Below are 22133 nucleotides of genomic sequence, written 5' to 3'. Positions count from 1 at the left end.
CAGGAGGAGAAACCTCAGGCTGTGCCCACAGAAGCAGGAGAATCAGGTGCTGGAGACACACAGCTCTAATTCAGGGTCATTATCACGTCCCCAGTGCCAAGAGCAGAGTTTTCTTTCTGTGTTTTGCTGACAGGAACAGCTTGTGCTGCTCAGCCATCATTTATTGTGTAGGATAAAAGGGAGGCAGGAGCTGGCAGCACATGGTCAGGGCATGTGTGCCTCTCCCGTGCTTCCTTTCCTTCTCACTCTCCAAGTGCTTGGCTAGAGCTGCGTGTTCCTCAGCTCTGCTGGGCAAAACTGATCCCAGGAGCCCACCTTGGAAAGCCTGTGGAAAATGCAGAGCTCGACGGGATTTACTGTGTGGAGAGGATAGATTTAACAGCAATGTAATATCCAGTGGTACTGGGAAAACACAGCTGGGCACAGTGTGATAACGCTCATAGGGAATGTCCACGTCCTTTTCCCCAGAGCTGAGTGCTGAGGGTGCTGTGGCAAGCACATTTCTCTCTCTCTCAGGATTTTTCATAGAGGAGCACAGAGAGAAAGAAAGAGAAAACAATTTCTATTTCTGCTCCTTGTTTTTCCCATGTGGAATGTGTTTGGAGAATTGTTTACCTGGGTGATTGCTTGATTGGATTCTGGTGAGGATTGTTTGAGCCTGATGGCCAATCCAATCCACCTGTGGCTGGACTCTTCAGAGAGGGTCACGAGCTGTGAGAGAGTTAGATATGGTAGTTAGAACAAGTAGGTTTGTAATTTTAGTATCTTCCTTTAAATAGTGTATTAATGTATTATAGCATAGTTATAATAAAGAAATCATTCAGCCTTCTGAACTGGAGTCGGACATCATTTCTTCCCACCGGGTTGGCCTGCATTTTACAGTAAGGGTGCAGCTGAAGCAGGGAATTAACTAGATTTTGGAAAATTGGTGCTGCCCATGTGTTTATGGAGAGCAGAAAAAGGAGATAACCATGGCAACAGGAGAATTAGCTCCTGGGGGGCTGGCTCTACCAGGTGTAGGGTGCTCTGGTGAGGTGTAAGGCTGTCTGCAACACCTTGGGATATTTTGGGAGGGGAGGCTGAAGATGCTGTGAAACAGGGGATGGACAGATCAAATATAGGGGTCAGTGCCATTAGAAATGTCTGAGAACATCCCATCCCATCCCATCCCATCCCATCCCATCCCATCCTTCTGTGTCAAAGGGGCACAGCTCTCCCGAGGTCCCTTGTCATCTCACCACCCCCATGGGGATGTCTCCCTACCCTCGAGGACCTCAGCTGGCCCAAAATACAACAGAGCTGGGGAGCTTTCGAGTCACACAGAGCTAAGCTCAGCAATAGGGCCTCAGCCACACCATGGCTGCAAAAAATGTTCTGTTTACAGACATCTCCTCACCCAAATCCTACCCTGGCACTGCTGTCCTTTATCAGGATAACCCCAAAATCTCTGCAGCTGAACTTATACCACTCCTTCACCAATCAATTCTTGCTCACTCACAGGCAAAAAGTGATGGATATTTGGGAGTGTGGCTACAAGGGGCCCTGTTGCCTCCTGACAGCCATTCAGCCTTAATTACCAGAGAGTGCTTTGGGATGCTCTGACTATGAAAAGCACTTAGGTACCATTAAGTTCCCATCTCTATTTACTCCAAAGTAGTAGCCAAGTATTTATTTCCAAGGTAATGTAATAGATAATAGTTTCCTTTGCAGAGGATCTCAGGGGAGCAGGTTTATTTTGGAGGGAGATCCTTGAATGTTATTAAGTCTGTTATGTTTTAGCCCAGTGTGTGGCTCATGTGGTCGGCAGGGAATCTCAAGCCTTTCAGCCTTCTCAGCTGGGCTGACTAAAAGCCTGTGTGCTTGTGACAGAATATTTCAGCTCTGTGGTTACAGATATTCCAATTTTGGTGGGTTTCATGCACCTACTGATGTAATGGAGTCAGGCATGTCCGGCACATTTTGTCCTCACTCAGCTTCCCTGGTCAAAATTGACGTGCATCCATGGGGGTGAGGGGGTCTGAGCCATTTTCCTTCTGGAGATGGTTTCACCCAGCTGAGGATGTGTGTGCCAGGCCAGCCAAGCCCCGGGACACCCCCATCTCTCCTCCAAACCCCAGTGGGCCATTGAAGCTGTATTTTGTTTTCTTTTACTATGATATCTTAGTGAGATACGTGGTGCACGTGGTCCCACAGAGACAAGCATTGCCCAGGAGCAATTTGGCCAGCTGGGAGGTTGGGAGAAGGAGGCAGCTGCCCAGTAGATGGCAATACTGCCATTTATTCAGCAGCAGGCTGGGAGGGGTAAAACAAACTGATGGGAGTGTGTGGATTAAGCAGCCCTGAAAATTCCTAATGGTCGTAGCTGTGGAGGAGAATCATAGAATCATCTCCTGGTTTGGGTTGAAAGGGACCTTAAAGATCATCCACCCTCTGCCATGAGCAGGGACACCTTCCACTAGACCAGGTTGCTCAGACCCTTGTCCAACCTGACCTTGGACACTTCCAGGGATGGGGAATCCAGAACTGCTCTGGGCAGCGTCTCACCACCCTCACAGGGACGAATTTCTTTCCAATATCTAACCCAAACCTTCCCTCTTTCAGTTGAAAGCCATTCTCCCTTTTCATTTTAAAGCCATTGACCCATCACTTCATGCTCTTGTCCCAGGTACCTCTCCAGCTCTCCTGTAGCACCTTCAGGCTCTGGAAGGGGCTCTAAGGTCTCCCTGGAGCCTTCCCTTCTCCAGATGAACACCTCCAGCTCTCAGAGCATCCTCATGGCCTGGAAGCAGCAGCTTATCACAGCTTCTCTGCCAAGAGGAGTTTACATTTCCCTTGAAGTGTGAGGCCAGAGAAGCCCTGGAGGAGTTTCTGGGCTGGTTGGAGATGGTCCCTCTGTGAGGTGCTGCTGTTGAAGCTGTTAAAAGCCACTCTGCTTTTACAGAGCTGCACCTTGGAAGGGGTTAAACCAGCTGCAACCCACAACTCTCCTTGGCAGGGCTGAAACCAGCCAGCTGCCTGCACACAGACCTGTCCCAGCCCGGTGACCCCAGCTGCCACTCCCACCCCATTTGGCACCAAGCAGCGCTTCTCCTTCCCAAACCTGGCGATCGGTGATTCACCGACCCCAAACAAACCCGTCCGTGCACTCCCCACCTCGCTTAGGGCTTCACCACCCTCTTTATTTCCATTTCTTTCCCTTTTCTTTCCCGGCGCGCAGCCCTGCTCGCAGCACCCGGAGGCTCAGCATTACTCATCGCCTGCTTTCGTTTCGTCCCGAGGTGCCAGCACGGGTCGGGCTGTGCGTGCAGCCACCAGACTAGAAAGCATTTTGTCCCCGGGTGGCGGAGCTGCCTCCGGAACAGGGATGAGTCACTTGGCGACCCGGGGCCGCCGGGGACGGGAACAGGCTGTGACGCCAGCCTCGGTGACTCCAGACCTGGCGCCGAGCGGCAATGAGAGTTCCGAGGACTTTTCTCGTCGAGAGCAGCTACAAAATTGACGGATAGGATGGACTTTAACTCCGTCAGAGGAAACTTTAAAACAAACAAACCAACCAACCAAACCAAACAAGCCAGGAGCTGCAGGGCAAGGTGAGGGCAGGGGTGTTGGCTCTGCAGCACTGAGGGCATCCATAGGGTCTTATGCTTGCCCTGGAGGCTGGAGATTTGGGGGGAAATCTTTTTTTCGTCGTTTGTCTGGCTGATAGAAGGAAAAAGGGCAGGTTTGTAAAGCGTGTCTGAGCAGCGTGACACTGCAGTGGGTAAGGGAGTCTTAGATCTTCTGCAGAGGCAATAAAAGCATCCCAGGTGATGCATTCCTGGGGCTTCGAGCCCCGTGTTACTGCAACAGGGACTTCCTCTGCCCATCCAAGAGCATTTTCCATGGAATTCAGCAGAAGTTTCCCAGAGCTGAAGCTTTAACTCAGACCAGAGGTCAGCTTGGCTTTCCCAGGGAAAGGGCACTGCAGAATCGCCAATTATTGCCGTGTTCCCATTTGAGTTTTAGTCTGTCACTGGGATGGGATGGGAAAAAAAAACCAAGGTCCTGCACCTGGGTCAGGGCAATCCCAAACACAAACATTGGTTTGGCGGAGAATGGCTCGAGAGCAGCCCTGGGGAGAAGGACTTGAGGCAGGGGATTGATGAAAGGCTGGACACAATCTGGCAAAGTGCACTGGCAGCCCAGGAAGCCCCAGCCACATTGTGGGCTGCATCCAAAGCAGCATGCCTAAAGGAGCTGGAGAGGAACTTTGGACAAGGGCACAAAGTGATAGGACAGGGAAGCTGGCTTTAAAGTGACAGAGGGCAAGTTTACATTAGATATTAGGAGGAAATTAATTACTCTGAGGGTAGTGAGGCCCTGGCACAGGTTGCCCAGAGAAGCTGTGAATGCCCCATCCCTGGAAGTGCTCAAAACCACGCTGAATGAGGCTTAGAACCACATGGTGAAGTGAAAGACATTAGGAGAGGGGTTGAACTAGGTGGTCTTTAATATAATCCCTTCCAACCCAAAAGCATTCCAGGACTCTGTCATTCCTTGTGGGGATGTCCATGCCAGAGGCTGGTTGATGGGATGCAGCACCTTGGGGCTGTTGGGTCCCCTGGTGATGATGTCTTGTGCCAAGGCACGACACAAAGTCATCACCGTGAGCCAAAAACCCACCAGTGCTGCAGCTGGAGCTGTATGCTGGGGACTATTCTGCTCCCAGTCAGAAAATAGGTAATGTAAGAGGGAATTACAGACATAAACTCCATAACAAAATAAAACACAACCAAACACATCCCTCTGGGTGGGGAAACAGGCTGAGCTTCACTGTGTGTTGTAGAGCCTCCATGGATGAGCCTCTTTTCAGTATTTCTGCTTTTACAGCTCAGCAAATAATTTGTAACAAATAGTTTATTCAATTAATTGAGCTTCTCTGCTCTGGGGGCAGATGGCAACCTTTAAAAATGGATTCCCAATGGAAAACTAGACAATGGCATTCTTTGGCCAATTTCCCTTGCTTTCAGGTCAATGGCAGTGGTTATGATTTATGCCTGTGCTGACAGCCACAGACCCATGGGAGAGGTGTGCTTTTCCCCATCTAGATTCCTGGGATTTATTCATCTTTTTCTGTTTGTACCATGGGTTGCTTCACATGCTACTCTCTTCTTTCCGTGCTGTTGCCATGACCAAGAGTATTTTTTCTGTTTTTCCCCAGGGGCACGGGACCATGGTGATGCTTCTGTCCAGCTGCATCCTTCCAGGTCCCATGGGGTAGGCATGGGGCAATGAGAAATGGTTTGTAACCCAGGAGGGAAAGTGGTTTCCAAGGTTTCCCAAGATTTCTCCTTGGTGATGTGGATGCTGCCATGACTGTTGTCTATTCCATCATTCCCTTAGAGACAAGCAGCCACCATCCACAAGGCCAAAAAGTTTGGGAAAACCACATCCCATGCACTGATTTTTTACTTTATTTAGAGAAAACAGAAAAGGTTATTGTGTCACACAAAGGACATTAGTGAAGACACTGCCGTATTCAAACAAAATTCTTTTATTGAAAGTGTAATGGAAATTTCTTCATATTGCTTTGATGAAATGAGAGACAGCAGCTGTAGACAAATATGCTTTTTTTTTATAAACAAATGCAAATGGATAAGGTAAAAATAAAGCATTTTTTTAACTTGTACCTTTAAGCAACATAATCACAATATATACACAAAGAAAGCTAAAATAAAGCTATGTTGAAACCAAAGTGTTTCAACCAATACATTAGATAATTACAGATTGTGTCAATAAATACCCAGTTTTTAAACTGTTTAACAGGCAACTTTTTACACAGATACCGAGAAGAAAAAAAAAATTATATATTTACAATTCAGTGCCCTGGGAAAAAAAAAAAAAAAAAAGAGAAAAAAAATATTTTTTTTCTTTTTTGGCACCAACACAAATAAAAAGAATAAATTATTGAAAAAAAATCCACAAGGCAGGAGTCAATCCCAATCATTCATTTAAAAAAAGTGTGTATATATATATATATATATATATATATATATAAAATACAGGCATATATTTTATATATAAATATATATATGCAGAGAAACCTAGGAATGTTACAAAATATATTAGTGCCAATAAATACAGAACGCTACCAGACTTCCAACTGTCAGTATTTTTGATGCAGTCTGAAGGATAAGGAACTACCACCTAGGAGATAACCGAAAAGGGGATTTTTTTCAGTCTAAAGAAACAATGACGACAATGAAAAATAATAATAAAAATAATAATAATAATAATAATAACAATAATAATAGATATATCCAGGAAATCCTCCATCTGCCAGTAGTATTCCTACAGTCGCCCCGGGGGCGATGCCTTGCAGGAGGAAGCGGCGGCGACGCGGGCTCAGGACCCGCTCGTGGCCGTGGGGGGTCAGCTCCACCTCCAAGTTGACCGGCTCAATACCAGAGAAGATGTACAATTAAATAGCAATAATAAGGATTTTAAAAAACCCCAAGCAACCCACGTTTCGTACGCCACAAGTTTCCTAAATTGCCGGCAGGTTTGCAGTGAGGCACCTGTCGAAGAGCAGGTATCCAAGAGCACCATCCCTGTGGTTGGGGATAGAAACAGTTCAGCCAATAGAAAAATCCTCAAATCCATGTTTCAGGGTTGGTTCCCTTGTCTGTGTGTCTCTGCACCCCCAGAAGTTCCCTCCAGCTGCTCCCAGGGCAGCAGAGCTGGGGACACCAGAACTGTCTCCTCCTCCTGTGCTGGTAATGCCAGGAATCACTCCCATCACCAAATTTTCCAAGGGGGAATTTAAAGCCAGTAGGTTTTAAATCCGTTTTGCTTTTTCCATACCACTGGTGTAGGCACTTAGTGTATCACTGATGCACAGATTTTTTGTCCAGTTACATCTCGTGGCCAAACAGTGTCATGCTCTCAGACTGACTTAAATACCAAAAGGCAGCCTCCAGTATCCTTCCTAAACACAAATATTTCTCTCATTTTAAAAACCAAAAGCCTTCAGTTTTTCAGCTTGGTCTTCAGGTCTTCAAAAACTGTACTCACAGGACAAATAACCCAATAAACTTCATATCCATCTGTTTTGCTTGAATTACTCGATTCACCTATATAAAAATATAGTACAACCAGTGTGACCCACTGGATTTTGGAGCTGCGACATCCTCGGTGCTGGGGAGTCCTAAGGAGCATTGCTGAGGAGCTTGAGCACTGTTGCTGTTTTGGCTTTGCTCTCCCACAGCCCCCCATGAGGGCAGCCAAGGTCCTTATGGTTATACCTCCCCACCGCTGCTGACAGTTCCTCTGCATATTCAGGCACCATAACTGATGGGGAAAGATCTCATGGCCAAATCCCTAGGAAATTAAATAAATTATAAAATAATTTACAAAAAGGGTTTGGGTTTTGTTTCGTGCTAGTATTAATGTTACTTCTTAAATAGTTGAAGGTTTTACTTTCTTTGCTCTCCACAGTGACATTATGGAGACCAGACACCGTTCTCATGTCTACGACAAGGCTGGGAGAAACCAAGGGATGTTGCATGAACTCTTCCCTCATCCCTCCCCTCCCACACCACTTCTGTTCAGTGTTTATAGAAATGTGAAGTGAAGACCAAACAGCTAACATCATTCAGACTCAGAAAAATCAGGGTCATCTTCCTCTTGAAGACCTTATTGCCCTTCCAGGTCATCGACAAACCACAGTGCTATTCACGTACTACAGGTAGAAAATAAATAAATACAGATATATTATGCAAAAAAATATGATTGTACACATAATACATCTGAGGTATTACCAATTTAAATAAGGTTTCATGCTAGTTCAAGCTTCAGTGGCTAGTTAAATTCTGGAATTTGCAATAAATAGATGAAGAATGATTATGTATATAGTGTATGGATCTCTTCTGTAAACCTCATCAGATTTAAACGTAAGAGTGCGTTGGGCCAACTCTTACGCAAACCACAAATTTTCACAATAAATACAGCTTCAAAAAGTTGCCTTAAAAAGTTCCTGCAACACTGAAACATTTCTAGAAGGGGCTGTATGGATGACTGGCAACGTTAGCGAGGAGTTCTTCTCAACAGGTCTTTTCGTACAAAACACAAGGAAATTCTCATGTGAAAGTCTTTCTCCCTCCCTCCCTTCCCCACCCCGTCATGAAAGTTTAGAAATTTTTGCACAAACAGCAAGAGAACTGATTGTAGCTGCAGTATGTCAAAATGTCCACGTTATATAAAGACCAAAAATAGTTAATTTGCTTAGAAAGTCTTCTGCTGTTGCTGTTTTTTCCTCCTTATATTTGAGTAGCACACCACCCTTTCAGTGAAAGTTTGCCTGTCCAACTGTTCCTCTGTTTTTCCTTTCTGCATGAGTCCTTGCCCAAGCCACACTGGTGTTTCACACTTTCACTGTCTCCATCAGCGATGACTTGATGGCATCCTCCAAAAGTTGATTGTCTGTGAAAGGGGCCGGGGTTTCAGGGACGGATTCGGACAAACCAATGAGGGACTCCAAGAAACAGGAGCCCTGATCTCCAGCTTGTGGGAAGCCAGGGAAATTAGGCAACTGAAACTGTAACGCTGAGAAGTTATCCAGGTTCTCATACTCCTTTAAGGAGTTGTAAAGGGGTCCCAAGTTATAGTCCGAGAAGGACTGGAAGAAATCCAAGGAATCAGAGGAAAGGCTGAGGTCAGCGTAGCTCTTGGAGCAGGGCTCAGTGGAGGAGGAGGCGCAGCAGGACAGCCCATCGCACCTCACGTGGGCTGCATCCTCCAGCAAACCCCCGCTGTCCTGGTTGGCATTCTCATCCAGGCACTCCGAGAGGTGGGACAAGTGGCCAGGGACAGGCTTGGCCTCGCTGCCGTGGTCCTCGATGAAGAAGTCGGTGGGATGGAAGCAGCCGAGGTCATCCTGGCCACGCCTGCTCTCTTCCTCGGCATCCGAGTCGTTGAAATGGAGGATGCGCGCCAAGCCGTCGTCGTCCACGTCCGACTGGGATTTGTCGGAGGGGAGGCTCTCGTAGGGCTCCTCCAGGTCCTCGCTGGGGTGGGAGGAGATGGAGGAGTCTGTCATGTCACTGCTGCAGCTGTTCTCCCCCAGGGCCTCCAGGTCAGGGCTGAACTGGAAGGCAGGTGCCAGCGGCACCGCACGCTCCTCCAGCGAGCCCTTCCCTGCCGCGCATCCCAGCGGAGGGAGCCGCTCCCGGAAAGGGGGCTCGGCCTCCGCCACCTTCTCGCTGCTCTGCTGCTGCTTCTCCAGCTCCAGCTTCATGATGGTGTGGATGAAATGCGTCTGCACACGGGCCTGGTTGAACTCGATCCTGCCCTCGGTGTTGCCACAGCCGTCCTTGGTGCAGCCACAGGGGAAGGAGGTGTGATCCATCTGGCAACAGGGAGAAGCAGAGGGGGAGGGTTAGGATTGAACCCAGTGGCATAAAACCAAAACTTCCAGTGACTTGTCTGCCCTGAGAAACCAAGTAACAGCTGAGGGGTTTAAAAGCAGGAAAAAAAAAATAAACCGACACCCTGCTCTTTTGAAGATTTGTCATAATAAGCTGGATTTCAGTACAAGTGAAGAAAAAAGATTCCAAAAAAAAAAAAAAAGCAAAATATAATGGTCCAAAAGGAGAGGTAAGGGAGCAAAAGTGAGTTTTTTCTTTATTGCTATTTAATGCTATCTGATCTGCAGCAGCCACTAGAGGGGGGCTGTGACACACACGTGGAGCACCCGTGTGCACCCACCTCCGCCACCCCCAGCCTCCAAACACGGCACAGAGGGAGAAAGCAGCGCCCGAAATAGGGAATGAGGCTCCCTAAATACAGCTGGGCAGGCACCCGCAAAAAATACCTTGTAAAATATAACTCACTAATTGAATACAAGGGGATTATCCCTCTGTGAAGGTGGCCTGCACAGCTCCGCTGTGGGCTGACGCTCAGCTGACACTCCCACGTTCCCTGAGCGCACTGTGATTTGTGACACACACCAGAAGAAAAAGGAATTAAAAATAAAACCTGGGGGAGGGGGAGAAAGAGCAGCCTCGTGTGAGGAGCAAGGAGCTCTTCCTTGCAGACACTGCCATGTGGCCCACCTCCAACAGGAGACCAAGCAGGTATGGATCTCGTGGGGACGTACAGCGGGGACATTCTCACTGCAGTGTGGGGATGGCAGTGCGTGTGATTTGGGAAGAGGATTTGCTTTCGAGCAGTGACTGCCTTGCAGCCTGAGGGATGCTCCAAGAGCTTTCCTCACCGCCAAGCGCAGGTGGGAGCAGATGGATTTACAGGCTGCCCCAACTCTGTCCAACTTGCTCACACCCCCTTGCTCTGAGCCACGGCATTTCCCCCGTGCCCAGGGGTGAGGCTGTACCTGACATTTAATGCCTGCCAAGCTGCAGCTGCAGGTCTCGGGGTCGCAGACCTCGCGGCAGTCGCAGCCGCAGTCCTCCCGGGACAGGCGGATGTTGTGCAGCTCCCGCTTCTCCTCCTTGTCGATCTTCTTCACCCCCACGGCCTTCAGCAGCGCGCGCCTCTTCTTGGCGGGGTAGGGCTGCAGGAAGAAGCCGTCCTCCAGGTCCACGTTGCTTACGTCGATGTCGTCGTCGGAGATGTCCTCGATGGTGAGCTGGTTGGCCTCTTCGGACTCCTTGGTGCCGTTCATGGTGAGCTGAGGGCAAAAAATGGATGAAGCATTAGGGGCTTGTTTGGGACTCAGAGCCATTGGAGCCCCCAGCTGAGGGGAAACAAGAAAGGAATGACCTCTACCCCATGGTGGCCAACCTCAGGATCAACATCTAAGTCAGAGCCCACAAAGATCTGACACCTGACTGGGGATGCATCCTGGCATATCAAGTGTCTAAATCAGAAATGAAAATACTTTGGGAGACACCAAGAAGAGTCTCAAGTGGATCCCAGGACAGAGAGGTACTACCAAAAGAGCAAAAATGTCTTCTGTGTCTTCTCACTTTTCAAAAGTGGAGAACTAAATGAAAATCCCCCACTGGAGCCTGTGTTTTATTGGAGACCCAAACTGAGAGCTAAGGATTGATGCCTACAGGTCTCAGAGGCTTTTACTTAAAAACTGGCCAATTAACCAACAGCATCCACCAGCTCCTCATCAACCCAGCCCCACGCTCCTCACTCACTTTCCATTTCAACGCTTCCAACTTCTCCTCTTTTAATTTCTCTTCGAGCTTGCCCCGACGGACGTTTTCCTGCTCCTTTGAAAACTCTGCCAGCGTGAACTGCCGGGAGGAGCTGTGTTTGCTCACCATCCCCAGGGTACAGCCCCCACGGCTAGGCACGCTCGTGAAGCCCTGGCAGCGTGGGAAGTAAAACACAGTGACCCGGTCAAACTCCACATTGTTCTTCTTTAGTCGCTTGGATTTCTTCAGGATTGACGTGGCTAAAAAGGGGAGAAATGAAAAAAAGAAAAAGCACTAAGTCGGTGCTGCCATGCTGCAGATGGAATAGAAATACTACAAACAGGCAGGACTTGTAATTACTCTCACAAGAGGAACACGCTGGGACAAGGCTACAGCATCACTTGGTGTTGTTTTAGGAGCTAACACTTCAGAGGTGGGATGAGGATGGAGAGGAAGCTAAGCCAAGCCCTGCTGCATCAGAGTCACCGACGAGATTCACCCTACGAGGTGGCTGCTGCTTCTCCTTCCCGCTTGACTTCCCCCAGGAACATCCATTTGCTTATTCTTCACGTGTGGCAGAGCATAATGAACAAGCAACCAGCCATCCTACACATCTGTCTCTTCTAAATCCACTCTGCCCCACGCTCAGGAGCCCCTGGTCTGCACCTGGCAGGCCAAGGCATTGGTACTCCTGGCTCTTCATGGCTCCAGCTTTTGTGGCATGGCAGAAAATAGCCCAAACGGCTGTTTTTTCTGGTGCTTCGTTTCACCATCCACTGGGAGGAACTCTGAATCTATGGTTTTTTCTCAAGAGACTCATTTGAGAGCAGCTGCAAAGATGTTAATCTTTGCGCAGGTGATCCCCGGGTAAACATGGCAATACACGACTCTGGTTTATCTTAAACTGCTGAAACATGCTACACATCACTTAGAGCAGAGCCTCTCCAGAGATAGCTGGCCCTGCACAGCTGCACGTGCACACACAGGAGATGGAGGGGGACTAATGACTAATTAGTCAGGGCAGGTTCAGAGTCAGTGAGTTTCCACGAGTGTGGCTTGCCAAGAAAGTAAAGCCAGGCACAGCCGCGTGAGTGTGGCAGGAACAAGAGCCAGCTACACCCGAATTTGTGGTGGGGAGGTATTTCTGGTCCCATTCTCTGCTAGTGCAGGGGTGCCTTGGTTGCCTCAATGGAAAAAAATAACCCAGAAAGGATGGGGACTGCTGCAGAGCTGGGATCAAGCCCTGCTCTTTGGGAGGCAAAGCCACAAGCAGCCCTACAGTGGGACCCAAGGTAAAGACTGCAACAACCCGAGGGGCTCGGCTGGTTTGGCGGGCCCCAAAGGGTGTGAAAGTGCAAGACTGGACAGTTAACTGCACCCACACTTCACAGGTCTCACTTGCCACAATACAGTGTTTCGGTTTCATGTGAAAAAAAAAAGAAAAAGATAAAAAAGAAGTGTTCACCCAGCTGTGTCAGCAGCTTCTGCTCAATAGCTGGGGGTTCACACTGGGTCCTGCAGTCACTCTGATCATATCTTTGCACTGTGCGTTGCATTTTCACAATAACCTTGACTCAATCTCCTAAAACATGAGCTCTTTATCAGAAGGCAAGTTAACCACCACAATCATCTATCGGCCGAGCTGCTGCACTTTGGCATTTGCTTCTCTCTCCCTGCACCCCTCCTCTGAAATTGTTTTCCCATTCCTGACCCTTTTCCAATTGAGCCAGAGAATACAAAAAGTTCATTGTTTTGTCACAAAACCTGGGAAGACAAGCAAGAATGAGACTCTTTATTATTACAAGACTTCTAAAGCCTTTTCAGACCACTGCGTGTTTGTGTATGTCTGCTAAGTGGACCTTAACTGCTATATACAGTGGGTGTTCAGTATAATTTACTAGGTTGGACTATTTCTCCTCCATGAAGATGTTCTTCTATTGTACTTTTTACTTTTCCCTTCACATGGCAGATAAAGGGCTTTACAACACTGCCTTCTGTGTGTTTTCCTAAAAGCTCTCAAAACTTACATTGCTGGGAAAACAAAATAGCTTTTATCTGTACTAGCAGCAGAGGCAATGTCAAACGTGTCATGTTCTTTGGCAAAGTACCCAATCTACGTAGGAAACAAGTTCTGAAATGGTAATTACACTACTGGTTAATCATTTTTAAAAAACAGCATTACGGGCCTTCGCTGTCTGATTAGGTTTTGCCTGTGAAACAGCTTGACAGGGAGTTGAGGGTTGGTGGGATGGTCCTGCAGCACAGGCTTGGAGGCACTCACATGCCTCTGCACACCCATCCTTGGGTTTCGATTCCTGCAAACCTGGACTTCAGCAAAAATATTCCAAAGGAATAATAAATACTGGAAGGAAGTGCTGAGGAAGACCACTGTGAGGAGGATGGATGATTATAAATCAGTGTCATGACAGGCAGCAGGTGCCACAATCACTTCTAGCCATAAAGGTGTACCCCAAGGGGATCTGTGTGTGGTGATGACCCACCACCACCCTACAAAAAACCCGTGCAGAGGCACAGCTGGTCCTGGGAAAGCCAGAGGTACTCACGGGTGAAGCTGGACATTAAGGCAGAGCTGGGCTTGGGCTCTCCACGGGAATTCTCCTCATCAGTGTCCCAGCCTGAGGATGCTGAGGAGGAGAGGGGGGAGCAGGAGGAGGAGGAGCAGTAGGTGCTGTCATCCCCCAGCTCTTCATACTTCCTTTTCAATACTCCGCTCATGGTGACGCCGTTTTTGTCATATAACTGGAAAACAAAGGGAAAAAAAAAACAACATGAAGCCAGGGAAATCGTGGCAGTTTCTGGTGATGAGCAGGACAGCTGTAACCCCCAGCAAGGCTTCCCCATCAGATCCACGTGGCCATGCAGATGTGACTCCCAAAAAATGCTGCTCCTAAAACACCTCGTCTTGCTACACTCGCTGTGCACACCTATGAATTTCTCGCCCATTTCACAACACTGCAGAAGAAATTGACTATCCCAGAAAACAAACTGCCCAGAAACCAATCCAATCAACACAAATGTCATCAAACAGTAAGTATTACATTTTGCTTACTAATTCTTTTATGTTCACTCCTCACCCAGATCGCTTTCTATGCAGTTACAGCTTTAACGTCTTGCTAATTACAAAAATAAGCCAGTTTGCAGAAAACAATCTGTTGGCATGATTTACTTGCTACAGCCCCCCGGGGAAACAGACTTATTAAATGAAGCACTGAAATACAAATATATCAACTGTGAAGAACAGCCCTTCTCCTCACAGTGCCTTTCATAGTCAGTCCCCCATTCAATAAGCTATTCTTGTTTAGGCTGGGTTATGTATCAAGCATAGAAGCAATTAAAAACAACGCAGCTAATTAAAAACAAAGGAGCTCTGTACTTGCCTAGATTCCTAAATTTCCTGCATGCTTTGCCCCTGCTCATCTTAAAGGAAAAAAAAAATAAAAGAAAGCCAAAAATAACTGTGTTGCATCTTTTAAACATTGCTTTTATAAAGTTTGTGTAAATCTGGGAGATGAAAAAAAAAACCCACAAAAGCTACAGACTTTGCCCACAGTACGTTTAGGTGGGATTCTTGGGTTGGTCCTGTGTATGGCCAGGAGCTGGGACTTGAAGATCCTTGTAGGTCCCTTCAGCTCAGGATATTCTATGATTCTAATGGACATCACTCAGCCTCGGGTGCTCCTGCACTGATGATGGATTATTCCACCTTTGAGACTCCGGCAACACCACCCCAGCTCCCCCTGCTCCTGCAGAAGGCACTGCCAGCTTATTTGAGAGCCAGTGAGCCACCCCCAGAGCTGAGAGCCAGGCTGCTGCCTGAGGGGTGGCTTGCCATGACCCCATCCCACCAGGCTGTAAGGCACAACCACGGTGGGAAGGAGGCAGCACCAGCCCAGGAACTCCTTCCAGCAAGCCCCAGCAATGTGGGATGCTACCAGCCACCCCATAATACACAAAAGCTAAAGCATCCCTAGAACCTGGATAATCTGGGACAGTAGACAGCCCTGGGATGGTGACAGTGCAGATACAGGGGTGCCAGACACCCAGTCCACATCCCCTCCCACCACACGAAACCTCTCCACCAGCCAAATTCATTCTTCGCAACCCAAACACTTTCTCACCCTGCTTTGCATGTCTGAAGTTAATTTAAGTCTCTGAAAAAGAAAAAAAACAAAACAAAAAAAGCACAAAAGCTGCCCTTCTGACAGACCTGAGGAGGCAGCACAGACACCACATCAGCTGCAGAACCTCCCCACCGTGGGATTTTCAGTGTCCTGACAGCACCAAGCAGTATCACGTTGCAGGACAGGAGCACACAGTTCCTTCCAAGTCCTGCACCAACCCTCCCTAATTGTGTTTACCACCAGCTTCCCAGGAGACAATAGTCACCTTAAAGGTCAAAAAAGTCCCTGGCTGAAGCACTTCTCTGGCCTGGAGGAGTTAATCATTCGCTGCAAGGCGTGCTTACAGGGCCAGTAGGTCCCCCTGAACCTGGGGAGAAGTGATCCCTCCATCCCTCCTCCTCCTCCTCAACAGACCTGGAGCTGCAGGTGGTTTTGCCACAGAGGGGTTGTTGTTTTGTTGGCCTTAATCCAAAATAGATGCAGAGAAGGTGGATTTGGCCACCCTCCAGCCCCAGCAGCACATGTCCTACCTGACACCTGGATTAACCCCCTTCCTGCCTGCTCCATGGCAAAGCTGAGCTCGCAGGTGGCCACAAAACAGCAAAAAACAAACTTTTTATTTGCCTTATTTTTGTGTATGTGCCTCCTGCTCTGTCTCATGTTTGCTTTAAGAAACAACCAGGAGCAAAGAAACTCTCCAAATCCATGTCAGGGGTCCAAATCAAAGCCTGGGCTGCTTTTTGTTTGCAGAGGTTTGCAGACCTCACTGTCCACCTGGAATGCGCAAAAAAATTGCAAAAAAAAAAAAAAAATCCCACATGTGGCTTGAAAGAGCCTCAGTTCCTGCTGCAGAGAGAATGCTCCACAGGACAGAGAGGGATGACAGTGAGGGATGCCACTATAGCCAAGGGAGGGAGGAACCAGCTCCCTAAAATGCCTGTAGGACACATTTCCAACAGCAAACACCCTCAGAGATGTGATCCTGACCACATCCAAGTCCCGTGGGAGACAGTGGAGGCTGCTGGAGCAGCCAAGGTCATGCTGCTGAGACAGGGATAACTCCCAGGGCTGGACCAAAGGTGCAGCAGCCCTGATGCTCAGGTCACCTGGCAACCCAACAGCCCATCAGGGGCTGCACCACATCCCCCCAAACCAACCCCACAGGGAAACCAGAGCGCTCTCCTGCAGCCAGAGAACCCAGCTAACACAAACACCAAGCCAGAGCCAAGGCAAGCTGTGCATAAGATGGTGCAATTCTATTTATTTATTTTTTAAATACTATCACCAGCCAGGAGGGTGGTTTGTGCAGCTCCCCATCTATGAGAATGAGCCAAATGGATAGGGGAAAAAAAAAACCACTTTTGGCACGTTGTCTTCTTTAAGACACCTATTGTTTTGTTAATGCAAAGGAGGCGTTGTGCAAACAGGATTGCCAGCTAATGGGAAAAAGCTGGTGAACCTGCTGCCCACCAGCCAAAATATAGTGATTTTCTCCTGTTACACCTTCCCCCTTAGCGCTGATTTACGGCTGTGAGGTTTTCCAAGCCAAATTTTCAAATCCTTCTCAGGAGAGATGTAGTGGAGATTCACCCATCAGTGTCTGCTTCTACCCTACTCCAAAAAATCCTCAGGATGGGCATTTTACTGTCAAAGCCAGGATGATCCTCTGCTCCCCTCCTCACCCTGGCATGTGGAGACAGAATTCACACCAGCAATTTGGATGCTGCCTTTAAAGCCATGTCACCAAGGCCACTGGTCACTCAGCCAAAAAAGCCCAGAGGCCCATTCAGGCACAATGAGGATATTTTAATTGCAGTAATTTTGCAAAGAACCTTAAACCCACAGTGGTGTCTTAAAAGCAAGTCCCAAAAATGTCCACAGCAGCATGGAAAAAACAAATATCTGAGTTTGCCATTACAAATCTCTGCAGGCACCACTGAGTGCAGGATTTTACCACCTTCTCTTTTTTTTTTTTTTTACATAACCTGAAATAAAATAATCCTATCTTCCTTTCAGTTGCCAAAAAAGACATTCTGTTCTTGGCTAAGACTTCTTACTCATCTATTTTACTGAAAACAGCTTTTGGAACAAGTACATAATGCAATGGATCAAACCCGCAGGAATTCCTCTCTGGCACCAGAACTCCCACTATCCTGGGAATACTTTCTAACAAATATTTAGCCCAGATGTGCATTCCTTTCTTTCTCTCTCCCTCCTTTTTTTTTTTTCTTTTTTTTTTTTTTTTTTTTTTTTTTAAGCATTAAAGTTTGGGTGGGGGGAATAGGAGGGGGCAGTCCAGCTGGGGGGGAAGGGAATCCAATCTGCAAAGTCCCATTTCTGGCACCCAGCAAGTTGCAGGGTAAAGCCCTAATACACTGGAATGCAAGGAATTAATGTTTTAACTATCCTCCTCTTGGACGACGTCTCAACAGTAAATATTTTTGAGTAATTTAGATTTAAGAAGGTTTGGCATTTGTTTAGCCAAGTGCAGAGGAAGGCAATAAAAAACCCTAGCAGTGTCCAGTCTCCAGGAGACTGAACAAAGAGGCACCGTGGCTTTGGGCAGAATTATGAGAAGATGTTTCAGTGTTGTATTTTGGGGCTGTAGATGTGCTTTGAAGCGTCGGGCGATCGCAGCAGTGCAGGCAAAGCAAAGGAAACTCCTCACAGCGACTCCAGCAGCTGCCTTTGCTTGTGCCACAATTCCCATGGTATTGCAGGAGAACACCCGGGGAGCAAGAATATTTCAAATTCTGGGGCTTGGTCGGTGGAGCATCCTAAAGAATGGAAGGATCCCGATCTGTGCATGAGTTATTGAAACCAAAGTTTCTTTTGCCAAGCGATTTAGGGAACACCAGGGAAACAACAACCCCTCCGACCCCCCAAAACTCAGCACAGTGCACTAAAAATATTTGATTTCTGGTGACTTTTTGAGCTGGTTTGCTGACTTTAAAGCTCAGCCATCTGTTTGCAGCCCAGGAAGACAAAGTGGACTTATTCCAGCACACCAAGGTGGACTCTTCCCAGCTCGGGACGAGGGCTCAGGTGCTGGGAGCGAGCTCAGGACCGTGCTGAGCCGTGAGTCAGAGCGGCTCCCGCTCCCTCCCCCAGAGCCGCAGTGGCTGTGCAGGTCTAGCAGGAGTAAATATTAGTTTAAAAAACATCACCGCATATTTTAGCCAGGTACGGCTCCGAGGGCAGCTCATGGAGCAGCGCTGGGGGAGCTGCTGGGGTTGGTGTTTGTTTGCACGCTGCCGTTTCTTGTGGGCAAAGAGAGACCTCGGTGTGAGAATCCCCAAAAAGTGCTGCGGAGCTGAGCTTCCCGCTCAGCTATCCCAGAAACCCGGTGTCTAACAGCAGTGGTGATCCCAGTAACACCTCAGGGTTATTTAATAATCGCCACGCTATCAGCACTAATTCATTGCTCAATCATTTAACTATTTTAATTCTTTGCATATTTACTTAAGTGGTTTCCCCTGTGCCACCGTGCCAGCCTCCCGATGACAACACTTCTCAATTTCGGAGCTGACTGGAGCCAAGGGGAGCGGGATCATCCCACCAGGAGCCTCCAGGGGACAGTCCCACGCGTGTTCCCAGCCACATAAAGCTGTGCTTTCCAGTTCAGACCAGATTATTTTCACCCAGCTGGGTCTAAGGTTTCATAACCTTGCTCCGGTTAAAAATAGCCTCTGCCTACTATGCAACAGCAAAACCCGAAGTACGTCGTGCTGCGGAGTGGGAGCATGAATCAGTCCGTAGCACCATGAGTTTATGCTCCTGTCAGAGACTGAACAAGCAAAACACCTTCCCCGGAAGGAGCAGCAGAAGTGTTTACTCCATCTACTAATTTTTGGAAGGCCACAAAGAAAAAAGAAATAGAGAAAGGGAAAAAAAAAAAAAAAAAAAAAAAAAAAGGCTTGTCAGATTTTTCTACCAAGCCCTCACTTCTTACCGACAGCTTGAAAGGTAAATAAAAAATTTCAGCAAATACATTAAAGGTTATCTGACACGGCCCGAAATGAAAGGAGGTTCAGATGTACTCGGCGCAGATTGTGTTGTAACAAACAGGAAAACAGCGAAGTGTGCTTTGTCTAGGAAAATCCTCTATTTGATCACACCTCATGAATAATTCACACCAGGTTTCCATATTTGTCCTCCTGTAGGTACACGCTGTGCGTTACCTTCCCTGCTATATATACGCACGCATTTCCTGCGCTGAATTATTAAAGCCTTTGCCGGGAGCTGCGGAGTCTCTCCGGGAGGAGAACAAACCCAACCATCCTGAAAATAACCCCGCCCCCCCCACCCCACACACACCTTGACGGGCTACATCTGCAAACTGCTCAGCAGAGCAAAACTAAAATAATTTTCATGAGAAAAATAAAGTAATAAAATCAATTAATAATTGGTGATCAATTCCTGATAACAAATGATAAGACTTAACCTGGCAGTGCTGGGTTAAGGGTTGGACTCGGGGATCTTAGAGGGCTTTTCCAGCCTTAAGGACTCCCTCATTCTGTGACTTCGAGGTTTGTAAACGGCCGCGAGGGTTTTCTCTCCATCCATCCCACCCAGGCGCTGGCATTTCAGGCGTTAGTAAGGCTGAGCTGCTTTGGGAAAGGGCTGTCCCTGTGTGTCAGCCTCTTCCTACAGCGACATTATGTAACTCGGAGGTGACAGACACTTTTGAGGATGCCGGGGATAGAGGAGGGAGTGGGGGGGGGAGGGGGGAAGCAGACAAAAAAAAAATTACAAAAACCTGATAAAACTTAGTAGTTGGGGGCGGGACACGGAGTATCCTTTTTGTTTTTTTTTTTTTTTTTTCCCACTTTTTTTCAGGTGGGCTGTAAAAGCCGCGATGTCTTATTTCGGGAGGCGGGGGGTGTGTGGGGGGGTGCCCCGCTCCGTCTGTCCGCCCGTCGGTCCCTCCGTGCGCCCGTCGGTAGGTGTTGCTGTAGCGACGGGAAAGCATCCCCAGCCGGGCGGATTTGGGGAAGAGCGAGCCGGCAAGGCTCCCCCCGCCCCCCCCCCCCCCCCCAGCCTTTCTCTCAACATCAAAAAATTGGAACCGCGGCCGTGGGGATGGAGCGGAGCCTGGACTTACCGGGGCGGGGGTGAGGGGGGAACTCCGCGCTACTCCTAATAAATATTATAAAGGTGTTCGGCTGTCTGTACGGCACAGCCGATGGCAAAGTGCGGGGGGGGTGGGTCGGGGGCGCAGCAAACCCGCACCCCTTCCCCCAAGGAACGCCGTCCCGCTGCCCCGGCGGCTCCCGGAGCTTCCCGGCGGCTCAGCCCCAGCCGCAGCCCCGCCGGGCTCCGCTCGCCCGCGGGCAGGAGCAGCGCGGCCAGACGGCGCCGGGGCGGCGCGACCGCCGGCAACGGGCGCCGGGCACCGGCAGCGACCCCCGGCCGGCGGGACGGCTCCGAGCCGGCTCCCGGCGGCCGAACCCCGCGCTGGGCAGGCACCGAGCGGACCCCGCAGCCGCAGCCCCCGGTGGTGAAAGGCGAGCCTCCCCCTCGGCGCCCACGCCGTCTCCCCCCCATCCCCATCCCGGCGCCGGCTGCCCGCGGCGGTCCCTACCTGCGGCGGCGGTGTCGGCGCGGCGGCTCCGGCTGCAGCGGCGGTGCCTGGCGCGGCGCCTCCCGCTCCGCTGCCGGGGCCGGGCCGGGCTGCGCCGCCCCGCGCTGCCCTTTTCCGTCAGTGGAAAACTCCGGGCTCTGACGCAGGCGGTGACAGTAGCGGGGCCGGCCGGCCCGCCCGGCTTCCTGCCCCCGCCGGGCGGGGCGCTGAGTCAGGAGCGGCGGGAGGCACCGCCCCGCATCTTCCCGCACCGCCCCGCATCCCTCCGCACCGCCCCGCATCTTCCCGCATCGCTCCGGACCGCCGCGCACCGCTGCGGGGGAGCTGTGTCCCACAAGAAGTTGAGGAGCCACAGAGAGAGGTTGGACCCCAAAGCGGGTCTGAGTAGCACGGAAGGCTGGGGACCCCAAAATGGATTTGGGTCCCACGGGGAAGTTGCGTCCCACAAGGGGTTGGGGAGCCACAGGCTCAGCGTGGAGCCCAAAGTGGGTCTGAGTAGCACAGAGGGCTGGGGACCCCAAGTGAGAATACAATGGATTTAGGTTGCAAAGAGGGGTGTCTATACTACAAGGGCTTGGGAAGCCATGGGTACCACTTGGAACCCCAAGTGGTCATGGAGTGCTGGGACCCCCAAAATGGATTTGAGTCCCTTGGGGAAGCTGTGTCCCTCAAGAAGCTGGGGAGCCACAGGCACAACGCCTAAGACCCCTAAACGCATTTGGGCACACAGGAGTCTGGGGACCCCAAAGCAAGGGGGTGTTGGCTGCTTCAGAGCCCACAAAGGGTTGTGAATCCACAGGGAAAACTTGGACCTCGAAACAAATTTGGGTACCACAGGGACTTTGGGTCTTACAAGGAGTTGAACACCTGCATGGCAAAGGTTGAACCCTAAAATGGATTCAGGCACCACAGGAGGCTGGGGACCCCCAAGCAGGCTTGGGACCTGAAAGGGATTTGGACCTTTCAGAGGGTTTGGGTCCCTGAAAAGGTTTGGAATTTGGGACCCACGGGCACAACTTGGACCCCAGAATGCATTTAAATACCACAGGGGGCTTGGGAACCTGAAGCAGGTGTGAACCCCAAAAAGGGTTTGGGTGCTTCAAGGGCTTTGGAGCCCATGAAGGACTGGGTACCCACAGGCAAAGCCTGGACCCTGACCCACATTTGGGTCCCACTGAGGGTTTGAGCCATGCAAAGGTTTGGTGACCCACACAAGGGTTGGACTCCAAACAGATTTGAGTCCCACGGGGAGCTTGGGACCCA

At 49.5% G+C, this 22133-nt stretch overlaps 1 protein-coding gene and 1 long non-coding RNA gene across 3 annotated transcripts; one reads left to right on the top strand and one right to left on the bottom strand.

Annotated features, from left to right (window-relative positions):
• The first annotated feature begins 3323 nt into the window (after positions 1-3323).
• LOC128797872 (uncharacterized) lies at positions 3324-7563 on the top strand. Its single transcript, XR_008434261.1, has 3 exons — positions 3324-3590; positions 5201-5256; positions 7477-7563. It is a non-coding gene; the product is annotated as an uncharacterized LOC128797872 (long non-coding RNA).
• Positions 5514-20944, bottom strand: CSRNP1 (cysteine and serine rich nuclear protein 1). 2 transcript variants are annotated; one of them, XM_053960761.1, is made up of 5 exons: positions 20871-20944; positions 13709-13904; positions 11145-11404; positions 10370-10666; positions 5514-9385 (listed from the first exon to the last, which is right to left on the bottom strand). In XM_053960761.1, the coding sequence occupies exons 2-5, from the start codon at positions 13878-13880 to the stop codon at positions 8402-8404; spliced, it is 1713 nt and encodes a 570-aa protein (XP_053816736.1). In that variant the 5' UTR covers positions 13881-13904; positions 20871-20944; the 3' UTR covers positions 5514-8401. The 2 variants fall into 2 exon arrangements, with proteins under 2 accessions (XP_053816736.1, XP_053816742.1); XM_053960767.1 differs by lacking the exon at positions 20871-20944 and adding an exon at positions 19731-19887.
• Between the last annotated feature and the right edge of the window lie 1189 nt (positions 20945-22133).

The sequence above is a fragment of the Vidua chalybeata genome, chromosome 1, assembly GCF_026979565.1.
Source record: "Vidua chalybeata isolate OUT-0048 chromosome 1, bVidCha1 merged haplotype, whole genome shotgun sequence".
NCBI classification, from domain to species: domain Eukaryota; kingdom Metazoa; phylum Chordata; class Aves; order Passeriformes; family Viduidae; genus Vidua; species Vidua chalybeata.
Note: the sequence above shows the minus strand (reverse complement) of the source record. Positions and strands in the feature narration are given on the sequence as shown.

Coding starts and splice junctions, on each gene's coding strand:
- CSRNP1 (XM_053960761.1), bottom strand. CDS start 13,880: ATGAGCGGAGTATTGAAAAGGAAGTATGAAGAGCTGGGGGATGACAGC. Junction 10,667..11,144: donor TGGAAGCGTTGAAATGGAAA/GTGAGTGAGGAG, acceptor TTTTGCCCTCAG/CTCACCATGAACGGCACCAA. Junction 9,386..10,369: donor TGGCAGGCATTAAATGTCAG/GTACAGCCTCAC, acceptor CCCTGTTGCCAG/ATGGATCACACCTCCTTCCC.